The 20,332-nt window shown below is 47.9% G+C and overlaps 8 protein-coding genes across 8 annotated transcripts; 6 read left to right on the top strand and 2 right to left on the bottom strand.

Annotated features, from left to right (window-relative positions):
• Window positions 1-108: 108 nt before the first annotated feature.
• On the bottom strand, window positions 109-1,681 carry BP5553_10344 (Paraoxonase 2; the record flags this gene model as incomplete). Its single annotated transcript, XM_032018967.1, has 6 exons — window positions 109-371; window positions 437-500; window positions 565-723; window positions 811-928; window positions 997-1,145; window positions 1,220-1,681. The coding sequence occupies 6 exons, from the start codon at window positions 1,679-1,681 to the stop codon at window positions 109-111; spliced, it is 1,215 nt and encodes a 404-aa protein (XP_031864991.1).
• A 651-nt stretch (window positions 1,682-2,332) lies between these two features.
• Window positions 2,333-4,165, top strand: BP5553_10343 (Uncharacterized protein; the record flags this gene model as incomplete). Its single annotated transcript, XM_032018966.1, has 7 exons — window positions 2,333-2,454; window positions 2,511-2,752; window positions 2,800-3,045; window positions 3,106-3,351; window positions 3,408-3,708; window positions 3,765-3,896; window positions 3,973-4,165. 7 exons carry the CDS (start codon window positions 2,333-2,335, stop codon window positions 4,163-4,165), a joined length of 1,482 nt encoding a protein of 493 aa, XP_031864990.1.
• Window positions 4,166-4,855: 690 nt separating this feature from the next.
• BP5553_10342 (Alpha-galactosidase) lies at window positions 4,856-6,330 on the top strand (the record flags this gene model as incomplete). The annotated part of the gene is made up of 4 exons (XM_032018965.1): window positions 4,856-4,996; window positions 5,071-5,712; window positions 5,786-5,923; window positions 6,010-6,330. 4 exons carry the CDS (start codon window positions 4,856-4,858, stop codon window positions 6,328-6,330), a joined length of 1,242 nt encoding a protein of 413 aa, XP_031864989.1.
• A 3,186-nt stretch (window positions 6,331-9,516) lies between these two features.
• On the top strand, window positions 9,517-10,550 carry BP5553_10341 (uncharacterized protein; the record flags this gene model as incomplete). Its single annotated transcript, XM_032018964.1, has 5 exons — window positions 9,517-9,535; window positions 9,615-9,643; window positions 9,902-10,018; window positions 10,166-10,186; window positions 10,257-10,550. 5 exons carry the CDS (start codon window positions 9,517-9,519, stop codon window positions 10,548-10,550), a joined length of 480 nt encoding a protein of 159 aa, XP_031864988.1.
• Window positions 10,551-11,290: 740 nt separating this feature from the next.
• On the bottom strand, window positions 11,291-12,192 carry BP5553_10340 (uncharacterized protein; the record flags this gene model as incomplete). The annotated part of the gene is made up of 2 exons (XM_032018963.1): window positions 11,291-11,726; window positions 12,020-12,192. The coding sequence occupies 2 exons, from the start codon at window positions 12,190-12,192 to the stop codon at window positions 11,291-11,293; spliced, it is 609 nt and encodes a 202-aa protein (XP_031864987.1).
• A 357-nt stretch (window positions 12,193-12,549) lies between these two features.
• On the top strand, window positions 12,550-14,743 carry BP5553_10339 (Uncharacterized protein; the record flags this gene model as incomplete). The annotated part of the gene is made up of 4 exons (XM_032018962.1): window positions 12,550-13,020; window positions 13,070-13,244; window positions 13,297-13,551; window positions 13,599-14,743. 4 exons carry the CDS (start codon window positions 12,550-12,552, stop codon window positions 14,741-14,743), a joined length of 2,046 nt encoding a protein of 681 aa, XP_031864986.1.
• Window positions 14,744-15,115: 372 nt separating this feature from the next.
• Window positions 15,116-17,652, top strand: BP5553_10338 (Uncharacterized protein; the record flags this gene model as incomplete). Its single annotated transcript, XM_032018961.1, has 5 exons — window positions 15,116-15,223; window positions 15,274-15,551; window positions 15,608-15,947; window positions 16,065-17,072; window positions 17,125-17,652. 5 exons carry the CDS (start codon window positions 15,116-15,118, stop codon window positions 17,650-17,652), a joined length of 2,262 nt encoding a protein of 753 aa, XP_031864985.1.
• A 643-nt stretch (window positions 17,653-18,295) lies between these two features.
• Window positions 18,296-20,179, top strand: BP5553_10337 (uncharacterized protein; the record flags this gene model as incomplete). Its single annotated transcript, XM_032018960.1, has 4 exons — window positions 18,296-18,347; window positions 18,400-18,522; window positions 18,568-18,779; window positions 18,827-20,179. 4 exons carry the CDS (start codon window positions 18,296-18,298, stop codon window positions 20,177-20,179), a joined length of 1,740 nt encoding a protein of 579 aa, XP_031864984.1.
• Between the last annotated feature and the right edge of the window lie 153 nt (window positions 20,180-20,332).

The raw sequence follows: 20,332 nt of genomic DNA, 5'->3' as shown, positions 1-20,332 counted from the left end.
TATTTAATCTATGTGGTCGTTTGACGTACATTTGTACTACGCCAGTCACTTTTATATCTAACGTCCGTGTGTATCTCGGCAATGTCGTCGTTGGCTTCTATTTTGTGATCACACAAGTGTCTTCTCATCCAAGTTACACACCGCGAAGCCGCCATACTGCAGCACACCTCCTGCAATCAGCACACGGTTGTTCGGATCAATTGCTGCAACCGTCATGTAGCTGATCCCTGACCCGTCGCCCTTATACACCAGCTCGGGCGTATATCCATTTTTTTTGCGCAGACGCAATGCCGCAGTGGGAACGAGCAGGTCCTTTCCCAGCGAATGTACATTGGCTTTATAGAGGGGCAGGTCTTCAAGTATTGGGAAGACTTTTGTCAAGCGGTTAGTCCTTTCCTTCTAACCTTACAAGGAACGGGATGAGAAAGCTACCTACTCGAAATAATTATGTCGCCGTTATTTGGGAGGAGTTTGATATTATCTGCTGCCCCACCTAGTGGCTGTAGGCTTCATTAGCCCCGGGTTGTCTTTAATAGCTTGTGCACAGGGGTGGGCGCTACGTACAATGGAATTCGCCTTGATTAGCGACTTATCTTCCGTGATGTTGAATATGGTCAGAACTCCGATCTTCGAGTCGCCGACAAACAGTGTTTTCTTGTCCTTCGATACCGCAATGCCGTTGAATCCGGGGTGCCGCTCTGAGACACGGTGGCAAACAGTAGCCTACGAAGGCAGCAAAACTCAATATCACGGATATATGGACGAATAAATGATGGGGTGAGTAGGGAGTGGACGGGAGGAGACTCTTACATCACCACTAGCATCGCAGTACTGAACGTCTGTAGCCCAAGGCCAAGGCCCAAAGAAGTCCTCGATCTTTCGTAGGATGCCACCAGCAAAATAGTGGTCGTTCGTTATGAAGAAACCGCTATTCGAGAATTAGAGATTGTGCATTCGCCTTGCCGGCACCGGAGAGGAGATGTAGAGAAGACATACAACGGGCCGACTGCAGCAACTCCGTTTGCTGTCTTAATCCCTGGATGTCTGGCCTGTCTTACGAGCTGTACGCTGTCCGAACCAAGGACGTGCGAGAAGATCATTATAGAATCCCCGCCCCGGCCGTGGTTGACAGCAAAGATATTGACCTGCGATGTCGATTTAGCACGTGATATACCATTGATTTCAAACACTGCACAGCACAGGAAATAAAATGTCACACCTTGGTCGGGTCTTCAGGCAAGCCGTAAACATCGACGCCATGGTTGATAAAGTCACCACTCAACCCCTCGATTCGGAGCTTCGTTGTCCTCTTCTTTTTGATATCATACTTGAACAGGTCTTCCTGGAAGGAATCCTCGCTCCTCGCGGCCGCATTGTGCGCACACGCCGGGGGATACCAGTGCACACGTTCGGCAGGATTGCCGCACGCTATGAAGGCGGTGCTAGAGGCAAAGTGGACAACGACATCCTCGCACGCATTGGCATCGTAGTTGACGGCACAATGATCGCTGTTGATAGAACTGTTGTTCGCATATCTCGTGAGGCTGGCGACGCGATCCTTGTTGCGGAAAGCATACAGCTGCACAGCGGGGCGAGAGAAGAGAGAGACGAGGACGGTGAGGACGGCGAGGAGAGGGAAAGCGAAGCGGAAGGGGGATGCGGCGGTCTCTGGAGGAGCCATGGCTGCTTGAATGACAACAAGAGTAACGATGCACTGGAGGGAGCATCCACGAGCTCCCAGAGCGTCAAAGATATGCTCTGGCCGGTCGATCACAGTTCAGCAGGTGGAGAACTGCTGCCATGAGGAACAGAGGCCGAGCGAGAAGCGCCGTCCAGATCGAGCAATGAGAGGCCGAGCAAACCGCAACCTTATATAGAGGCCCTGGGTCACGATGCTCTCGCATCGCACGTCCTGTGGTGCTGTGCATGGTGGTTTGCCTCTGACGACGTCTCCAACATCCCACCTACAGTCGGTAAAATGCTCCGCCCGGAACTGTATTGCCGCTTTGGGCAATTCTCTACCGACTATACTATTGTCGTCCCTGCCAGGAGCTGATCACGGTGGTTTGCCCCTGACGACGTCCCCAATATCCCACCTATGGTCGGTAGAGAATTGCCCAAAGCGGCAATACAGTTCCGGGAGGAGCATTGCCTCATCCGGGCCAAGTTCGCAGATGACATACCCCAGATTCCAAACTCCAACTCCCCACAAGCTGTCGTACCCCACGGGCCTGCAACACCAAGGGTCGGTATATAAATATGGCCGCTGTCCACACTAGGGAACAAGTTCGAATACTTTTTCTTATACCTTCTGCGTAGTCCTTCGTCCGCCATGGCCGAGAAGAAAAGAAACCCCTATAATGTGGCCATTGTGCTCTTTGTGGCCTTTGGCTCCCTGGCCTTTGGCTACTCCGTCGGCATCATCTCCACGACCCTTGCACAGCCCTCGTTCATGTTGGTTATAGCAGAATCCCCCCCGTGCCTTGACTAGACGCTAACCGTGGCTCCAGTTCCTACTTCCAGCTCGACACGCGCTCTAATCGCGCGGCCGTTGAGGGCGCCATGAGTGGTCTCTACACGGCCGGTGGTCTGGTGGGCGCCTTGTCGTCCTCCCTGCTGGCCGACCGGTTTGGCCGCAAACGTGTGATTTTTGGTGCTTCAATTGTTGCTACGATCGGTGGCGCTCTTCAGGGTGGCTCGGTCAACCTGGGCATGTTTATCTTTGTCCGTTTCGTGTCCGGCTTTGGTGTTGGTGAGTTCCTCAGTCGACAGCGCGTGGAATGTTATCTGACCCTCTAGGTCTCATCCTGGTCCTGATTCCCATGTACCAGACAGAGGTCTCTCCCCCGCACTCGCGCGGTCTGATGGTGGGTCTGCACGGCGCTGTCATCACCTTTGGCTTTGCCTCCGGCAGTTGGATTGGATATGGCTTTTTTTTCGTCGACGCCAACGGGGCGCAATGGCGAGTACCGCTTGTCCTCCAAGCCGTACCACCACTTGTCCTCTCCGTTGGTGTCTTGTTCCTGCCTGAATCTCCCCGGTGGCGTACGTACTCTCTTCAACGCCCGTACCTAAGCCTCGAGGATTTGCTAACCCGGCCAATAGTGATTTCGAAAGATAGAGATGATGCAGCCCTCAAGATTGTCCAGAGATTGCACCGCGATGTCGACGATCCCGATAATTCATTCGCCTATCGCGAATATACGCAGATCAGACAGCAATATGATATCGACAAGCAGAATGACGTTTCTTGGAAGGAGATGTTCGTGAAGCCGTCGTACCGCAAGCGCATCATCATTGGTTTTACGGTCATGTTTGCATCGCAAACAACTGGAACTACGGTTATAAGCAGTACGTACATCTCGAGCTCTATCAACATTGTAGCGCAATACTCATTGTAACTCTAGACTACCAGGGCCTCTTGTATGGCGCACTAGGATTCGACGCCAGCAAAACACTCCTGCTAGGATCATGCTGGATTACACTCGCATTTTTTGGCAACTGCTTCAATGCTCTAACGCTGGATCGTATAGGCCGTGTCCGTGCCCTACAATGTGGCTGGATCGGCGACATCATTGCATTGATTGGCGAGTGTGTCGCCTTCTCCAACTATCTGGAGACGGGGACCCGTGCTGCAGCAATTGCTAGTGTTGTATTCCTCTTCCTTCATATCTTTTTCTTCTCCTTTAACGTAGACGCTACTTCATAGTAAGCTCCTCTGAAACGCATGCTAGTATAAAGCATACTGACCAAGGACATTTTAGCGTTTATGTTTCCGAGATCTTCCCAACCCATATCCGTGCGAAGGGCATGGCTATTTCTATATCAGGATATTTTATATCCCTGTTGATATACCTTGAAGTGTCACCAACAGCATTTGGTGCTGTTCAGTGGAAGTAAGTCTATCCATCACCTCCGTGACTTGTCAAATTCCGTCAATGAAAGTATACCCGTACTAATCCTTATTTTCAGATTCTACCTGTACTTCCTCTGCACCATGTGTATCTTCATCATTCCAACATTTTTCTACTTCCCCGAGACAAAAGGTCTCTCTCTCGAGGAAATCAATAGGCTCTTTAATGACGAGGTAACTGGCGTACACTTGTATGGCGACAATGACGAGAAAGGAAACCCCGTGATTGAGGAGGAAGTTGCCAGTTCCTAAGCTGGTGATGCGTACTTGTAGCTTACATACCTCCTCAAAATCCGACCAATTAAAAACCCCCTCATCACGTACTCTGATTGCTTTCCGTCCTCCGGTCCCTGGAAACGAAAGGCATGAGAAATTGATAGGAAACGAGTAGGAAAGGAATGGCAGGGAAGAGGGAGGATTGCCGCCCTGGGGGATGGATTACCGCACCAATAGATTAAGCAGAGTAACCCGAGCCTTCACAACAACCATTTGAGTAATACTCCTTGTAAGGATGAGAAAACAATACAATAACCACAATAGCAATTACCACAATGCTTCCTGGAGCCGTGTCCATCTATCCCGCTACTCCCACTAGCATATTAATTGCTGCACTAGTGGATTAACTTATAACTAGTGGATTAAATGCAGTAGCTTTAGCCGTAATCACTTAACTGGTGCGCCTCGCGGAATGCGAAAAGGAATATAATATTAGATTGCAAATGCTTTTATTCAGTCAAATCGCAATTTAAAATCTTAAACTCCGGGCTATTAAAGCTCCTTCCTGTGAACTAAGTTTGCTCAATAGAGCAAATAAGAGTATAAGTAACCGTGTCTGTGGGTGCGTATTCGAGTCTCAGCGACACACCTGCGACCATTGCAACCATTGCATCCTCAAGTTATTGTAACTATATCGAGTCCGATCCATTCTGTAAAATTCTTACCATGCGGTCTGGGTTGTTAGTCTTAGCGGCTGCAGATATTGTTCGCAGCCTGCCACAAACTGTATCAGAGAAGCCCGACAATCTTGACCGTCGACTTATGAATGGTCTTGGGAAGACCCCTGCTCTAGGCTGGAATAGCTGGGTATGCAAACATTCTCCTTTCGTTCACCGCATATTAAATGGGTGCCAACTTGAACAGTATTTTAATTATCCCAGAACCAAGGCGGCTGTGAAGCTGCTACTGCAGTTGTAGCCCTCAACACCGCAAGCGCTTTCATCAACCTCGGCCTTAGAGATGTTGGCTATACCTATATCAACATTGACGACTGCTGGTCCACCACATCCCGCAATAGCTCTGGCTATCTTGTTCCAGACCCCAATAAATTTCCCCAGGGCATTAAGGCGCTGACAGACCAGATCCACTCAATGGGTCTGAAATTCGGGTTGTATGGTGATGCCGGCACTATGACTTGTGCTGGGCACCCTGGCAGCCAAGGGTACGAAGTGCAAGACGCCAAATTGCTGGCCAGTTGGGGGGTCGACTACTGGAAGCATGATAATTGCTACACGCCTTGCAATGCAGGGCTACAACAAACATGCACTAACCCTGCTGGAAGCTCGCAGACGTGGTACATTAAGATGCGAGATGCACTGCTGAGCTCGGGACGACCCATTTTCTACTCGTTGTGCAACTGGGGACGCGATAATGTCTGGACATGGGGAGCGGATGTCGGGAATAGCTGGCGAATGAGCATCGATAACTGGGGCAATTGGGCAGATGTTGTGCGCATCGCTAGTGAGGCAGCACCAATTGCCTCTTACTCTGCTGCTTACGGATTCAACGACCTAGATATGATGGTACCTGAGACCAATCTCCGCACTTTGGTGTCTTCTTATGGTTATATTGCGCTGACACTAGACTGTTTAACAGATAATTGGCAACGGCAGGCTCACAACCGCCGAGGAGCGAACCCACTTCGGTATATGGGCTATTTCGAAGTCACCTATTATCATGGGAACAGACCTGACGAAGCTGACAACTGAGCGGCTTAATCTGATCAAAAACAGAGTATGTAGAGCTATTATTTCTTTATCTTCAACCCCCAACCGACTGCTTCCATTGTTTTAGTCCGGGTGCTGATAACTAATTTATAGGCCCTATTAGCCATCAACCAAGATTCCCTCGGAAAGGCTGCAACTACCTTCCGTCCCAGCGGGGCAGCCTCCCCCGTTTCTGGCCAGCTCTATCCCTACTGGGCGGGACCGCTCTCTGACGGTGTCGTTGTTGGCCTAGTGGCTCCTGACGGTGCCCAGACTTTGTCAGTCAACTTTGCTGACGTGCCGGGACTCGGCGCAGGGACCTTCGCCTGGACGGAACTGTATAGTGGGCACACAGGCAGTGGAATCTCTGTTAGTGCCAATCTAAATGCACATGATATGGCCGTCTTCAAGGTGGTTCGGATTGCGAGCGGGTAGTTCGTGCCAATTCCAGAATGACTGTAAGTGACATTTCTATTACTAGGTTCGGGGCCCAGCTCTGACGGATCTGTTATTAGGGTACTCTTAGTGTTTATAATTTGGAAGAAGTCATCTTGAACTTGAAACTTCTATTTCGCCCGGCTCGGTCGTTTTAATGCCGTAGCGGCAAGATGGCCCTTGGTTGTTGCATTTCCGATGTGTTGTACATAACGGAGTCCCGAGTCTATGATTACTCCCCAGATCTTGGCGGTTAGTTTCCTTTGGTGTGATTGCTTCCCCTTTGATTGTGACCGGTCTTGGTTTTGACAGGTTAGAGGACTGAAATGTATTGACTGCACTGCTAGGTTTCGTACGGGCAGATCTCCATGCAATGAGATGAAGTCTCACTCCCGGGCTCGATGAGCGCTGCTGGTTGGGCGGCTTCCACCACACCTGGTACTTGAGTTCGCAATGTACTAGGGTGGTTCATGACAATCACATGGGTTTCCATGGGAGCTACAGCGTTGATTTAATGAGTGTTATTGAAGACAGAGGGGAATTTGACTTTTAATGGTTAGAATTGTCTTGAATAAGACAATACCACCCACCAACGCCAAACAACACATATTTGCCTTCATCAAGTGTAATCTCTTACTAGCTTAATGCATGTTTCGTGCAATATCCCCATTTCCTTCCCCTGTGAGAGAAGTCTTCACTTCTATATTTGACTCTGTTTTTCAGTAGCACCAGCTCAGCGAAGCTAAGTCCCAAATGTCAGCCGCGTTCCACCCCGCGATTTTGTGCCTAAAAAAGCCTACACAAGACTTGTCGGCCACAAACATGTCGGTTACAAAACCTGCGATATCCACTTTACATTCCCAAAATTCTCGATTTGTACACTTTCCCCACCACACCTTTTGCCTCCTATTTACCCACCACCATGTGTCACGACGGTGATATAGAATCAGCCCTGGCTGAAATGAACTCTTTTCTTCGTCTTAATGCAACTCAAATCGGGCATTGAGCGTATGACACTGTCCAAACGATTCAAAGGCCAAACCACCTCCCGCGGAGCCTACCTCTCTGATCACCGCTTCTGTCTAACTGACGAACAAGAACAAGAGCTTATATATCATATCAACTGTCTTGCCGACCAAGGTATGCCCCTAACAACTCAAATGGTCAAGAATTTTTGCAGAAGAGATGGTTGGGACGGTGGTAAATAAGAACTGGACCATAGGGTTTATTAGGAGACATCCAAAGGCCCTGAAAAGTCTGTATTTGCGCAATATCGATAATATACGAGTAAATGGCGAATATGCCCCTACTTATATAAGATATTCTTTGATCTTGTTCATCCTTACTTTTATGTTACTTCTTATTTATATCTTATTTATAGAGATACTGACTAAAACTCGACAGTTACTCCATGCAATCGAAAAGTACAACTTGATGGCTGATAATATATATAACTAGGATGAGAAAGGGTTTCTGATTAGTCTACTATACGCCTTGAAGAGAATCATGTCTAAAGAGGCACATGATTCAGGGTGTGTCCGTCAAGCTACCTAGGATGGTTCACGAGAGTTTATTACTCTTATGGCATGTATATCTACGAGTAGGAAAGATCTACCACTAATGTTAATATACAAAGAGGAAAGCTATGATCTATGAGACTCTTGGTTAGGTGAATTGAATATTAGGGATAAGGCACACTTTGGTGCACCGAGTACAGGATAGTGTAACGATAATTTAAGCTTGTCTGGCTTGAGCAAGTGTTTAATTGGTATATACGAAGGCAAGTAGGAAATAGTAGGAGACTACTTATCATTTGTCGGAGCCAGCCCTTTTGGGGTCCGATTACACGGTCCAAACTTTAGCGATATGCTAAGCCCGGTTGGTCAATTTCGCCTATTGACTAATCGGACCCTCCAATTGGTCAATATACCACCCCATACCTCAATTTCTCCCCATTAACCAATATACCACCCTATTACTCAATATATATTGACTTCTAGGGTAGTATATTAAAGGCATATTGATTAATAGGATTATCAATCATAGCCCGTTAGTTAATACAGCGATCAGTCAATTAGGGGGGCTTTAAGGGGCTTAAATCACGGGATCTCCACTTCCATGTACAAAAATCACGGGATCTGYACTTCCAGGAAAATAGTTAGTTTTACCTTTRGATTAATTCCAAATACTCTTATTCTCTAGAAAATGATAGTTTGTTAATAAATAGTACTATACCTATCATCAAATTCTAGTCAAAGTACAACTTTGTAATTCATTTCTACCCACTTATCCAAATCAATTATTTTCCACCCCCATTTATATATACCAATATAGCTTCTACTTCTACTTCCACCCCCCCTTTTACTCCACGTAACAGGGTATACGGCCGCCATGATCAATATATTGATATTACTAATCCATTAGTCCATACTTCAGGTACTTCCTTTCTCCCCTCCTCCCCAGAGGCTCCTGCTGGCCAGGAGAAAGCAGATAATTGGTCAGCAGAGATTGAGGAGGCCTGGGATAAGCGCTTTGCTCAAGGAGAATCAAAGAAGGTTCTTACTAGCCGTAAGCGGTACGACTACCGTTGGTATTTGGAGAACCCAAAGGCAGGGCCTCAAGGGCTCTCCAAAAAGGAAAGGCAGGAGGAGATTAATACAAAGTACTATTGTTTGGATAACTTTGAGCTTCAAAAAGGTCAAATCTATCGTCGGGGTAGGGTAGATAAGTCAGGTAATCTATACCCTGCAAGGTATGCTGTCTGTTACTCAGATGCCTTTGAAATTATCTGTTCTACACACGAAAAACTATTATATTATAGTAAGTTGTAACTTTATATATAAACTCTATACTAATAATAAATAGAAGTCAAACCAACATTTGAACGCCTGTAGCAACTATACTACGGTATCTCACGGGAGGACGTAGAATAGGTTATACAAAGATGTACTCAATGTAATAGAGCTATACAGTAAAAAGGGAAGCTTCCCCTTCAGCCAATTAAATCGCACTATCTAGGAGAGAGAATGGTTCTTGATCTAATTGACTTTCGATCTATGGCCGACGGGTCGTACTACTGGATTGCGTAGCTTAAGTGCCACTTTTCCAAGTATATTTGGCTGTAGCCCTTGGAGGGCAAGACAGCCCTTGAAGTGGCTACCCCTTTACGGACGTGGTTAGACAGTAATGGGTGCCCAAAAAAGCTGTAAGTAGCTCTATTCTATCTTTAGTATTATATAAGCTAATAAAGTATAAGGTAATTGATAATAGAACTGAATTTAAAGGGGAACTTGAAGACCTTCTTAAAGAGAAGGTAATTAAGCTAATCAGGGGCCGAGCTTACTACCCACAAACCCAAGGATCCGTAGAAGTAGCTAATAAGATCTTTAAGGCCCGGCTACAGGCTGCGCAGGGTAATACAAGTATTAAAGAATAGTCAAAATTACTCCCTATTATTACCTGGGTAATTAATACAACTAGACCTTCTACTTTACTAAAAAGTATTACCTTATACCAAGTATAGTTTGGCAGGGAGCCTCTTAATTGGCCGAATATCTCGCCCCAAAACTAGAACAGAGAGCTTGCTGAAGAGAGTACTGATGAGGAGGAGGAGGGTGAGCTAGGTATAGCCAATCAGGAGGAGCCTCAGGCTGAGGAGGAGCACTTACTCTCTGAATTAAATAAGAGAGTAAGTGAGTATAATAAAGTTACAGCTGAGCGTATAGTTAGGGCTGAAAAGGGGCAGGTAGTTGAGTATAGTGATCAGGAGGTAGCTAYTTTACAGATCCCAAAAAAGCTAAGGGTAGGGAATGAGGTAAGTAGAATACCTGTACAGGTATTACGAAAAGAGTATAAAGTAAGTTATATTCTTATTATTTTATTTATTACTAATTAAGTCTTAGGAGTATATTCTACTTATACAATAGGGTCAGCTGACCTGTATTCATTCCCCTGGGACTTTGAATAAGCTCCATAGTCAGGATATATACTCCAACCTTCCCAAAACAGGCGCGGTACACAAAAAGGACTGTATTACGCTTAATAAAGCTGTTCAGTTATTTAATAATCGTGGTACTGTCTCTGTACAACAAGCTGCAGGTCGTACTAGTAGCAAAAGGAGGATGGAGCCTCAAAGGGAGGCTCAGGCTGTACGGGCGAAAAGAACAAAAGTGGCTTCAGTTAAGGCTAAGGCAATTCAGGAGGGTAGGGCAGGAACCTAATAATTGTATATTAAATTGACCAATAGGGTGTTAATATATCCGATACGTCAATATTGAGTAATGGGGTGGCCCAAAAGTCAATATATATTGAATTGACGTATGGGGTGGTGTATTGACTAATTGGAGGGCCCATTGACTAATAGGCGAGATTGACCAACCGGGCTTAGCAGATAGACTAAATAGTTAGCGTCAACGTAAGCGAACCTATTATTCTACAAATGCTCGCTACATTACCCACCCTCACTATCTCTTACTGTTTACATCTCCGCACCGATCTTAAACCCATCAACCCCTCAGAAAGACGCCAAAGCCCCGTCCTGCAGCCCCAAAAACATACAATTCTCCTCAAATTACACCCAGACGTTTCCCCCCCTTCCCACAATCAAGTATCTCCCGAACAAGCAACTTTCCTCCATACTTTCTTTACACTTTCCGTAAAGCTCCATCCATCAAACAGTCACACTATGCGTCGCGGAATCCGTAAACGTGCCTTTTGATCTCGATAGTTTCTAGTCTGTGCAGTATTCGAGTTTCCTGAGATTACATCGCCGGAGTTGTTGCACTCCCATCTACGGGCGTGCCTATAGAGCCAGAAGAACATGTAGCCGCCGAAGACGAGACGACTGCAACGGGAGCAACGAGGCCTTGCCGCTCAAAACCCTCCAAAGCCCTTCCAACAAGCAAGCAGATATCCAAGTATGACCCCGATGGATGCAAAACACTATAGCACATGCAGAGTCTCACTCCAGTCCCCAATGCATAAAAAGATGGGTGCCCCAGATCAGCTCGTCCTCCTGTAGTTCCCTCCTCTCTAGTGTTTCCACCGCCACTTGAGTCTCCCGCTGCTCCAACTCCTCAAGGCCCTGAGCTGGGGTGCCATATCGAGAAGCATCTCGCAGCTCTTCTGGTCTGCTACCAGTGGGATCAGTCCATTCTTTGACTTTTGATCTCGTCCTGTGATGCCTCGACCAAACGAGGATGGGGGAGCCTGGTGCGCTGGTCGCTGATGAATTCACTTGCTCTACCAAAGCTAGCTCTAGTTCTTTCTCCAATTCAGCCATTCCATCATCAGTCCATCTATCATCGCCGTTGTTGGGAAGCTTGGGCAGGGAGCGAGGCGCGACTCCATCGACGTGCTCGAGTGATACTGCTGATGTCTTGCTGGTTAATCTGATCCTGTAGTGGAGTAGAGAATTGGGGGAGGATCTGGGGCTGATCTTGTGCGGGAGCAGCAGACACGCCTTGCTGCTCACAAACTCCAAGTCTTGGAGCAGGCTCGTTGATCCAACAACCCTCCTCAACATCACATCATTGACCGGATGTATCAATGTCGCGGTGCAAATTGAGTCGAGGATTAGACGACAGGTTGGAGGGCTGTTCCAGCTCGCGGCGCAATTTTGTGGAGGGCAATTGCAGTCGCGGCGCAGTATTAAAACCTTATCATATGAACCCTCTTCCCTTCCACTTACACGTCCTCCCGTAACTCAAGGGGAAGGGCATGGTCAAGGTATACACTCCCAGCTGTTTTAATGAGTACCTGTACTGTAGATGCGCTGATAAGATAAGCGGATATCGTCACTCCACATGCGCTATCTGGGGCTAAATCTGGCGCAGCCGCCGCTAGGTAAGGTACTCGTAACATCTCAAGTCAAATTCGACCTTATATTCAAAACCGACCCCAAAACCTGCCCGGTATTTGAGATCTGCGAACTCACTCTTACGCTCACCCTCCCAGTTCCAGGGCACCATCATTTTCCCACCGCACCCCTAGTTGATGCTCAATGCCGCCGGCCCCACGGTTGTTGTTGCTCTGAATCCTACGCTGCGACTACTGCGAAGTACTGCCGTCCGCGCATTCCTCCTCCTCCTCCTCCTCCTATATACCTAGGTATTAGCGCCCTGTGAGGGCATTCCAGGTTCTGTCCTGGGGGACGTATGGCATCGACCCCGCTGGCTTAAGCTTGAACGGAGGAGCGGGCTGCGACGAGCGGAGCGCGCAATGCCCCTCCCACCACGGTTGTTCCCCGGCGACGTCGAGCTGGGGAAACGAGACGATGACCACAGGCCAGGCACGAAGATAACGAATCCCCTTGGGTTGGGGCTGGGGCTCCTCTGGGAGCCGCGGCGGCTGCCTCATGCGCCGCATCGAAGAAGCATACGGCGGTTCGCATTGGGCGTGTTGGCTTTAATCGCCCTTTACTATTTTTTCAACAACATACCAACTGATCTCGGCCCTCCAAGAAAGCGGCCATATTACAACCCCCCAGATAGCGGACCGACACCAGCACTCCCGACAGGTTTGAAGACGTCATCTGCGGAACCTCCACATAAGCACAAGCAAGAGCAAGAAGAGGACGGAGTGGAAATACTACGACGTAATTTCAATGGCCCGATCAAGTTTTATAAGCTTGCCTCGTCACTTCGGGCCGCTCCGACGGCAAGACCTGCTGATCTATACAACCGAGATATCGTGAGTGTTATGGTCCTTCAAGCTGCTACAACATTGCTAATGATCCCAGCTCTTCGCCGCTGCTAGTTTGAAAAGTGCTGCCATTTTGCTGCCTATCGCCTGTGACATGGCTATGCGCAAAAGGAACTTTGTACATTTTGCTCTTATGGGGAGGGACCCTATCTCGATAGACATATTGAAATCGGTAAATGGTATTTCAGAGGATTGCGGGATCCTATTCCATGGTATGCCATATGTGCTCCAACGCTGCGAGATTTGAGGGTCTAACTTCTTCAGATGCACGTCCTGATTTCTCTACCACTAGCACCGACTTTCGCATGGAAGTCAGTAGTTCCGCAGCCTTCAATCATATCAACAACTTTGTGAAACCAAATGCAGCGTTGGTGGATGGGTCAGGAGGAGAAGAGCCATTCTTTCTAAAGGGTATCAAGGCGAGAGCCTTGGCTCTTCAAAAGACAGTAATAGAACTCCCTGAGAATGCGGAACAAAATTTGATGTGGATCACATTATTGGATAGCTCCTCACTAAGTGGTAAGTCATCCTCACTTTCTTCTCCGGCCGTGACTAAACCTTTCTAGCCTGGAACATGGCCAGTATTGACATTGCTGTGCATGCTCAGCCTTCCGCCTCCGGGTCATTGATGAGATTGCTCGACTCTTTAACGAGGGCAGACTTTTTCTCCAGTGCGCCGCCGCGTTTAACAATCGAATTACCCAACCAGATTGACGAACCTACCAAAGAATATTTAGCTCGATTTAAGTGGCCCCCGAATAGGGTTGATAATTCGGGCAGCTTGCTGACATTGCATCATCGAATTTCCCAACATAAAGCTACAGCGGAAGAAAATTCGATCCGTTTTCTCGAAACTTTTTGGCCCGCCGATCCGTGGACATCCCATGTTCTAGTGCTCTCGCCCCAGGCAGAGCTTTCACCTCTATTCTTTCACTACCTCAAGTATACATTGTTAGAGCACAGATATTCGAATGATAACCCGGCCTTACATTATAATATGATGGGAATCAGCTTGGATCTCCCTTCAACATACCTCAACGATTCTTCTGCGTTCACGCCACCAGCCACTAATACGTCGGACGTCACTCCCTTCCTCTGGCAAGCACCAAATAGCAATGCAGCTTTATATTTTGGGGATAAATGGGTTGAGCTCCATGATTTTGTAGCTCGACTTCTTACATCGCAACATAATCTACCCACCCCACCGACATTGAACGAGAAGTTGGTTAGCAAGACGTACCCTTCTTGGCTCGAGCATGTCTTGAAGCTCATCCGCGCTCGGGGGTACTGGCTCTTATATCCAGGTCTAGAGAAAACAGATTCTCTTGTCACCCTTCACAACGATCTATATCTACCGCCTGACGAGTATAGGGAGGATGTCGAGATGGGGGCAGAGTCTGACCAGGGAGAGCTAACCGCTGATCCTGACCGGCACCTGTCTCTTAAACACACAGAGACTCCGCTAATTACTAAACCCCTCCTGACCCTCTTACCTTTTAGTGGAAGTCTTCCGAAGGTCGCGGGAATGCCACTGCTGAGCTGGGATGGGGAGAGAATTGATGCAGGTGATATTGGAAACCATGCTGCTAGTTATAGTGTGCTATTCCGGGAGGAGATCGGAGGTTGCGACGCCTCTGCAGCCCTGGAGCCGGTCCTTGGACTAACTGCGGAGGACTTGTTCTGCTTAGATAGTGCGCCGGCCGAGGGCTAGTATATAATCGTACTGTGTATAAATTTCTAGAAACAACATTTAATATCCCTAATACCTCCCAACGCCAACGGCAACTGCAATAAACCGTATAGCAGCATCACCACTAGTCACTGCTCCCCTGGAATCAATTATCGTATTATTAGGGGCAGGTTTTTACTTCAATTAATACACTATTGTGGCATTTCAGAACCTGACAGTTCAATTTCTCGTTTGTGTGCGCGATTGGCCATGAATTATTTGTAAACACTGTAAAGGTTCGATGTGGCCCGTGCGCATACATTCCTTCGTGTACCTAACAGAACACGAATTCATCTCAGCCCGCTCAACAACAATCCCATCTCGGTTTGCTTTGAATGTTCTCTGCTGAAAAAAATGTATGAAGATTCCTGGTACAGTTATGTGCCTGAACCAAGCTCCCACAAGGACGATGCCCAGGCATCAAAGCATCGTCGTGGGGAGTCCATGTTAAAACAAACCAATGTCAGCTACCCCACTGCAGTATACAAGCACGCTATTAATGAGTCCAGTAGGGGAACAACCAGATACCTGGACCATCTGGATCAATACTTGAGCTCTTCGAGGAGACCGCAGATTCTAATGGCCCACCTAAAGCCACATTAGCCAGAAGAGCCAAATCGTATGGCAATTTCTATGAGATCGCTGTTGGCTACCTGGATAAAGAGTCCAAGGGGCAAACAGTTCGAGATCCCTTCGAACCTCTAGAAGTGGGCCTGGGGAATCGCCCTCTCGATGCCTCGTACGAGGAGTGCGAAGAAGAGTTGTTAAATGCGAGTCACGAGGAGTACCAGTATGCCAAGCTAGGTGAAGCTCTTATCATGAATCTCTACTAATATTTGAAAATAGACTGTATAGAGATCAGTTGGCATTATCGGCACGGCATCTTGATAACCTCCTCAGCGACACTACGTCTGCATTGGACCTACTAGCCACACTATCTGAATCTTTTAAAGCCGTTGAGTCTGAAACGACAGCATTTCAGAGCCAATGTGAAGATCTCTTATCAGACCAAAACCGCCTTCGTGATCTAGCCGATGAGGTAGGAACAGAGCTGCAGTATTATGCATATCTAGAACCTCTGACTCGTCGTCTCAACGCTCCGGGTGCGGGGAGATTGATTAGAAGTGATGACTTTCTAGACATGCTTATGAATTTGAATACATGTATAGATTTCATGGACCAACATGTAAGCTTTCACTTTGCTTCGAATCGTGCTATTGGGCTACTCTTACTTCAAGAGACAATTACGTGACACCATCACGAGCTTACCAGTTTTAAACTTGAACTGCGCTAACTCACATAGCCAACTTACCGAGATTCAAGTATTTACAAGACCCGATATACATCTCTTCTTGAGAAATCTCTCAGTCTTGTGCAGATGGCATTCTCGAACGCTTTGCGCGAGGTAACCGACGATGCCACCAAACAGCTTCGATTGAAGGAACAAACAGAGACTGCAGAGTACATCCTTTTGTACGGCAAATACGAGACAGTCATCTCAGACCTAGGTCCTCAGGTCGAGAAGCTTCTACGGACCACCGAATTTCCATTCAGCGATAACAGCGGGTTCAATAGTCGAAGTGCTAATGTCCAACAATGGCCTGAGTTCTACAAACAAGTCGTCGACACCTATATCAAGAGCCGTGAGCCAGTTGGCCCCTTGGTACTGAAGAGTCTCCGGAAATTTGCCGCCAGCGATCCAAAACCAGAAACAGATTTCAAATCATTTGTGAGACGTTGTATCCAATACGTTTTTGACATCTGTTACAACGAACTTACCCTCGTGGAAAAGTTCTTCCAAGATGGTCCCAACTGGAACAAGGATGGGGAGCTGGCAGAGAAGATCGAAGAGAATCGATTTTCACATCTAGCAACCCTCTACACGTTCTTAACACCATATCTCAGCAATTGCGACCTAACACGTATTTGCGGTCTGACTAGCTGGTTAGAGGCGAATTATCTGACGTCGAATGAGGACTTTGACAGCGATAGAACCCGGGAGGCTCAGAAATTGACGGCGCATGTCCTACTTGACAAGCATCTCTGGCCGCTCTCAGACGCACTCTTCCTCAAAGCAGCTGCCGAAATCGAACACTTCAAGCCGTCGCCCGATGATCTTCAAATTGCCATCAAACCCGCCACAGCCCCGGTCGATGAGAATAAAGCGGTGGCGACGAGCGAAGCACTTGATAGCGAAGCACATGGAGACGCCCATACACAAGCGAGCCCGGGCATGTCAAATGCATATCCAACCGTAAAGACTGCCATTAAACTATTAGTCATGTATAACGATAGAGTATATGACAGACCCGTAAGTAACCCGTTCTATTTAATTCTGGCTGCTGTATTTACATTCTTTCCAGAGAACAGGTGATGTGCTCTACGAGATTGTCCACCAAGCGACCGAATCTCTTCAGAAAGCAGCGACAATCATCAAACGCAATTCTACCATCATGGATGCACAATTATTCCTCATCAAAAACCTGATGCTCATCGAAACCTTATTCATGACACATGAATTACCAGACTCTATCCGGCAGTCTGCCGAGTTTGACTTCACACCGATATGGGAGACTATCAAGGAACTCCAGGATAGGAAGCAGCTCTTTAATCCTCTAGCATATTTTACACCTCTTTTGAAGGGCAAGCTGCTTCCTACTGTTGTTGACCACCTATTGGATGCAAGGAAGGAGTTGGAGAAGGTCCTTGTGCAGCAGATCACGGCATTTACAAAGTATTGGCAATCACGTTTGGGTGATAAGGATCCCAACAAGAAGGGCTCGATCGAAAAATCAACGGTTGAACTGGACAGCTTGCTACGGAATGTTTTCGAGGACGAAACTACCAGAGCTGCGTTGTGGAAGATGATCAGGGCTGAAGAACAATATTAGATACGAAAAGGTAAAGATCAGAACGACATTTGAAAATACACTGGTGTTATGAACCCCCTATACTTCCATCGATATTAGTTCCTCTTCACGTACCTCCCTGAATCTGTGGTGTGGGAGTATTATTCCTAACTTGAAATTTGCCATTACGAACCTACCTAGGTAGTATTCAGTCGACTTATCCTAGAAGATGAGTGGGACAGGGAATTATAGGGCGTAGTTAGTCAACTGAAGTGATATTAATAAAACCAACTCCCTAGGTTTTATCAGGCTAAATTGACTATAAGGCTCATATCTCAATGCTGCATACCCAGGTTTCAGGTAGATAGGTATGTTGGTGTTTGTACTTTGTATTGACCTGGAATCCATGGCACAAATCCCGAGCTCCGAATTCACGACGCGGATTTTGACTTCGCGTCGTCCAACATCATCACCATTTCCCTCCCAGCATTTCCGTCCGCTGTACCTCTTCCTTCTCCAAATAGGGCATTCTACGCGGCGCAAGCGCTCGGCCTCTCGCAAACAGTCTCCGTATCACCATTTTCCTCAACCTCGAGTCAATTGCGACGCCTTCGAGTATGCGATGAAGCCCAGCAATGCGCCTCCACAGAACAATTAGCCCACGCTCCCGATTTTGACTGGGAGAATGCCCCCAGCAGTTTGCAAGTTCTGGCAGCAAGGCACATGCCGAAATGGAGGTTGGTACAAATATATCAGCGATAAGGCTTCGAAGCTAAATATAAGGGGTAGACAGGTGCAGGTTTCTACATCAATCAAACGGCGTGGCCACGGGCAATCGTTTTGCAGCCCTCCAGACCCCAGATACCTCGAACCCTCGGCGCAATGTTGGATATCATCAAAGTCAGGCCGCGAGTAAGCATCTCCTACGAATTACCTTGGGGTAGGCTGATATTGAAGGCTCGTCGACAGGACAACTACCCTTCTCCCTCGACAAAGATCACATCGTGACGGATTTGTCTTCAGAACGACCACAATGGATTCTGTCTGCCTACGGGCCTGGAAGGAATGCCCCCGCACAATTATTTGGCGGGGAGCAACGAGAAAAGAGCTTCGAAGAAATACGACTTGCGCATTATGCAGGGATCGCGTCAGGTAACCCACAACAAGCTGTAGGACACCTTCCCATTCAAAATGGTTGGTTACTGACTTGGGATAGGTCCAAGAAGCCGATGCGTTGTATCAGGCGTCGGAGCAGCAGATCCAGACTGCATTGAATGATGTCGATGGGGCCATCAATTTTATAATAAACGCCGAGAAAGAGCACCCCAATAGAATAGATATTTGCAAAGGCGCACAAGGAGCTGCAGCTGGTCCATCATCAAATCCATTTAGCACCAACGCCTCTCAACCTACCGTTGCGAAGAATCCTTTTGGAGCCCCAAGTCAACCAGCCAGTATATCAGCATTCGGAGCGCCTTCTGGAGCCGCCGGCGCATTCGGTCAACCATCAGCTCTTGGTGCAAAACCAAACCCATTCGGAGCACCGACCCAGGCCTTCGGGGCTCCTTCACAACTTGGAGCGACAGGAGGGTTCGGGCAACCCTCCGCATTAGGCCAAAAACCAAACCCGTTTGGGGCCCCATCAGCTGGCCAAGCGCCAGGAACATCTGGCCCTTCAGCATCGGGCTTCGCAGCATTTGCTGGCACGCCCGCTCCCTTTTCTCAGCAAAATCAGCCACCCAGTACTAATGCGTTTGGGGCGCCTTCTCAGCCTACAACTTCGAGCGCTTTTGGAGCCCCATCACAGCCTGCTCCGGCTGGTGTATTTGGTGCTCCATCACAAACAGCACAGTCCAGTGCGTTTGGTGCCCCATCACAACCAGCACAGTCCAGTGCGTTTGGTGCACCATCACAACTTGGCCAATCCCGTCCGTTTGGCACATCAACCTCACAGACCCAGCCCAATCCATTCGCGTCAAACACGTCTCAGCCTTTCGGCGGACCGCCTCCTTCAAAACCTGACTTTGGTGCCCTATCACAACCCGCAACTCAAACTCCGTTTGGAGGAGCAACAGGCCAACAGCAGAATCCTTTTGGAGCACCTTCATCTGCTAGTGCTGCTACTCCCAACCCCTTCGGTCCGCCTCAACCGACTCCTACAGCACCCCCAAATCCATTTGGAAATGCAGGAGCCGGGCCATCAGGCGCAACCCCCTTTGGTACCCCAGCTCAACCAGTTGTCAATGGCCATGCTGGGAAAGGCTCTCAACACCCGCCCCTGAGTAACTATGCCTCCAAGGATGGCAGTGGAAGATTGACTATGTTTAAAGGCAAACGGGTCATATATCGCGACGGTGAACCAGGCGTACAGAATAGGGATGGAACTTGGGCGAAGATCTGGTTTCCCGATGGGCCACCACCCTACTATAAGGACACAGAGCTGGAAGACGAGGCATATGATGAAAACACAAAGGCGGCGTATATGCATATGATGCAGACGGGCATGTTTCAAAATGGCGCCATGCCGCTGGTGCCTCCTAAAAGGGAGTGGTGTTTGTGGGATTTCTGAATCATACGGTGTTTAGACTCATGGTCTGGGAAGCATTGGGAAGGCGTTGTGGCATTATTATCGGTCTATACCAGAAATCAAGATGTAACAGCAAGAGATCTACACGATTCAACAGCCAATCGACTGATGATTGACAATTATAATGCGCGACAT

This window comes from Venustampulla echinocandica (genome assembly GCF_003357145.1).
Source record: "Venustampulla echinocandica strain BP 5553 chromosome Unknown scaffold_14, whole genome shotgun sequence".
NCBI lineage: Eukaryota > Fungi > Ascomycota > Leotiomycetes > Helotiales > Pleuroascaceae > Venustampulla > Venustampulla echinocandica.
This window is presented reverse-complemented; position numbering and strand designations above follow the sequence as displayed.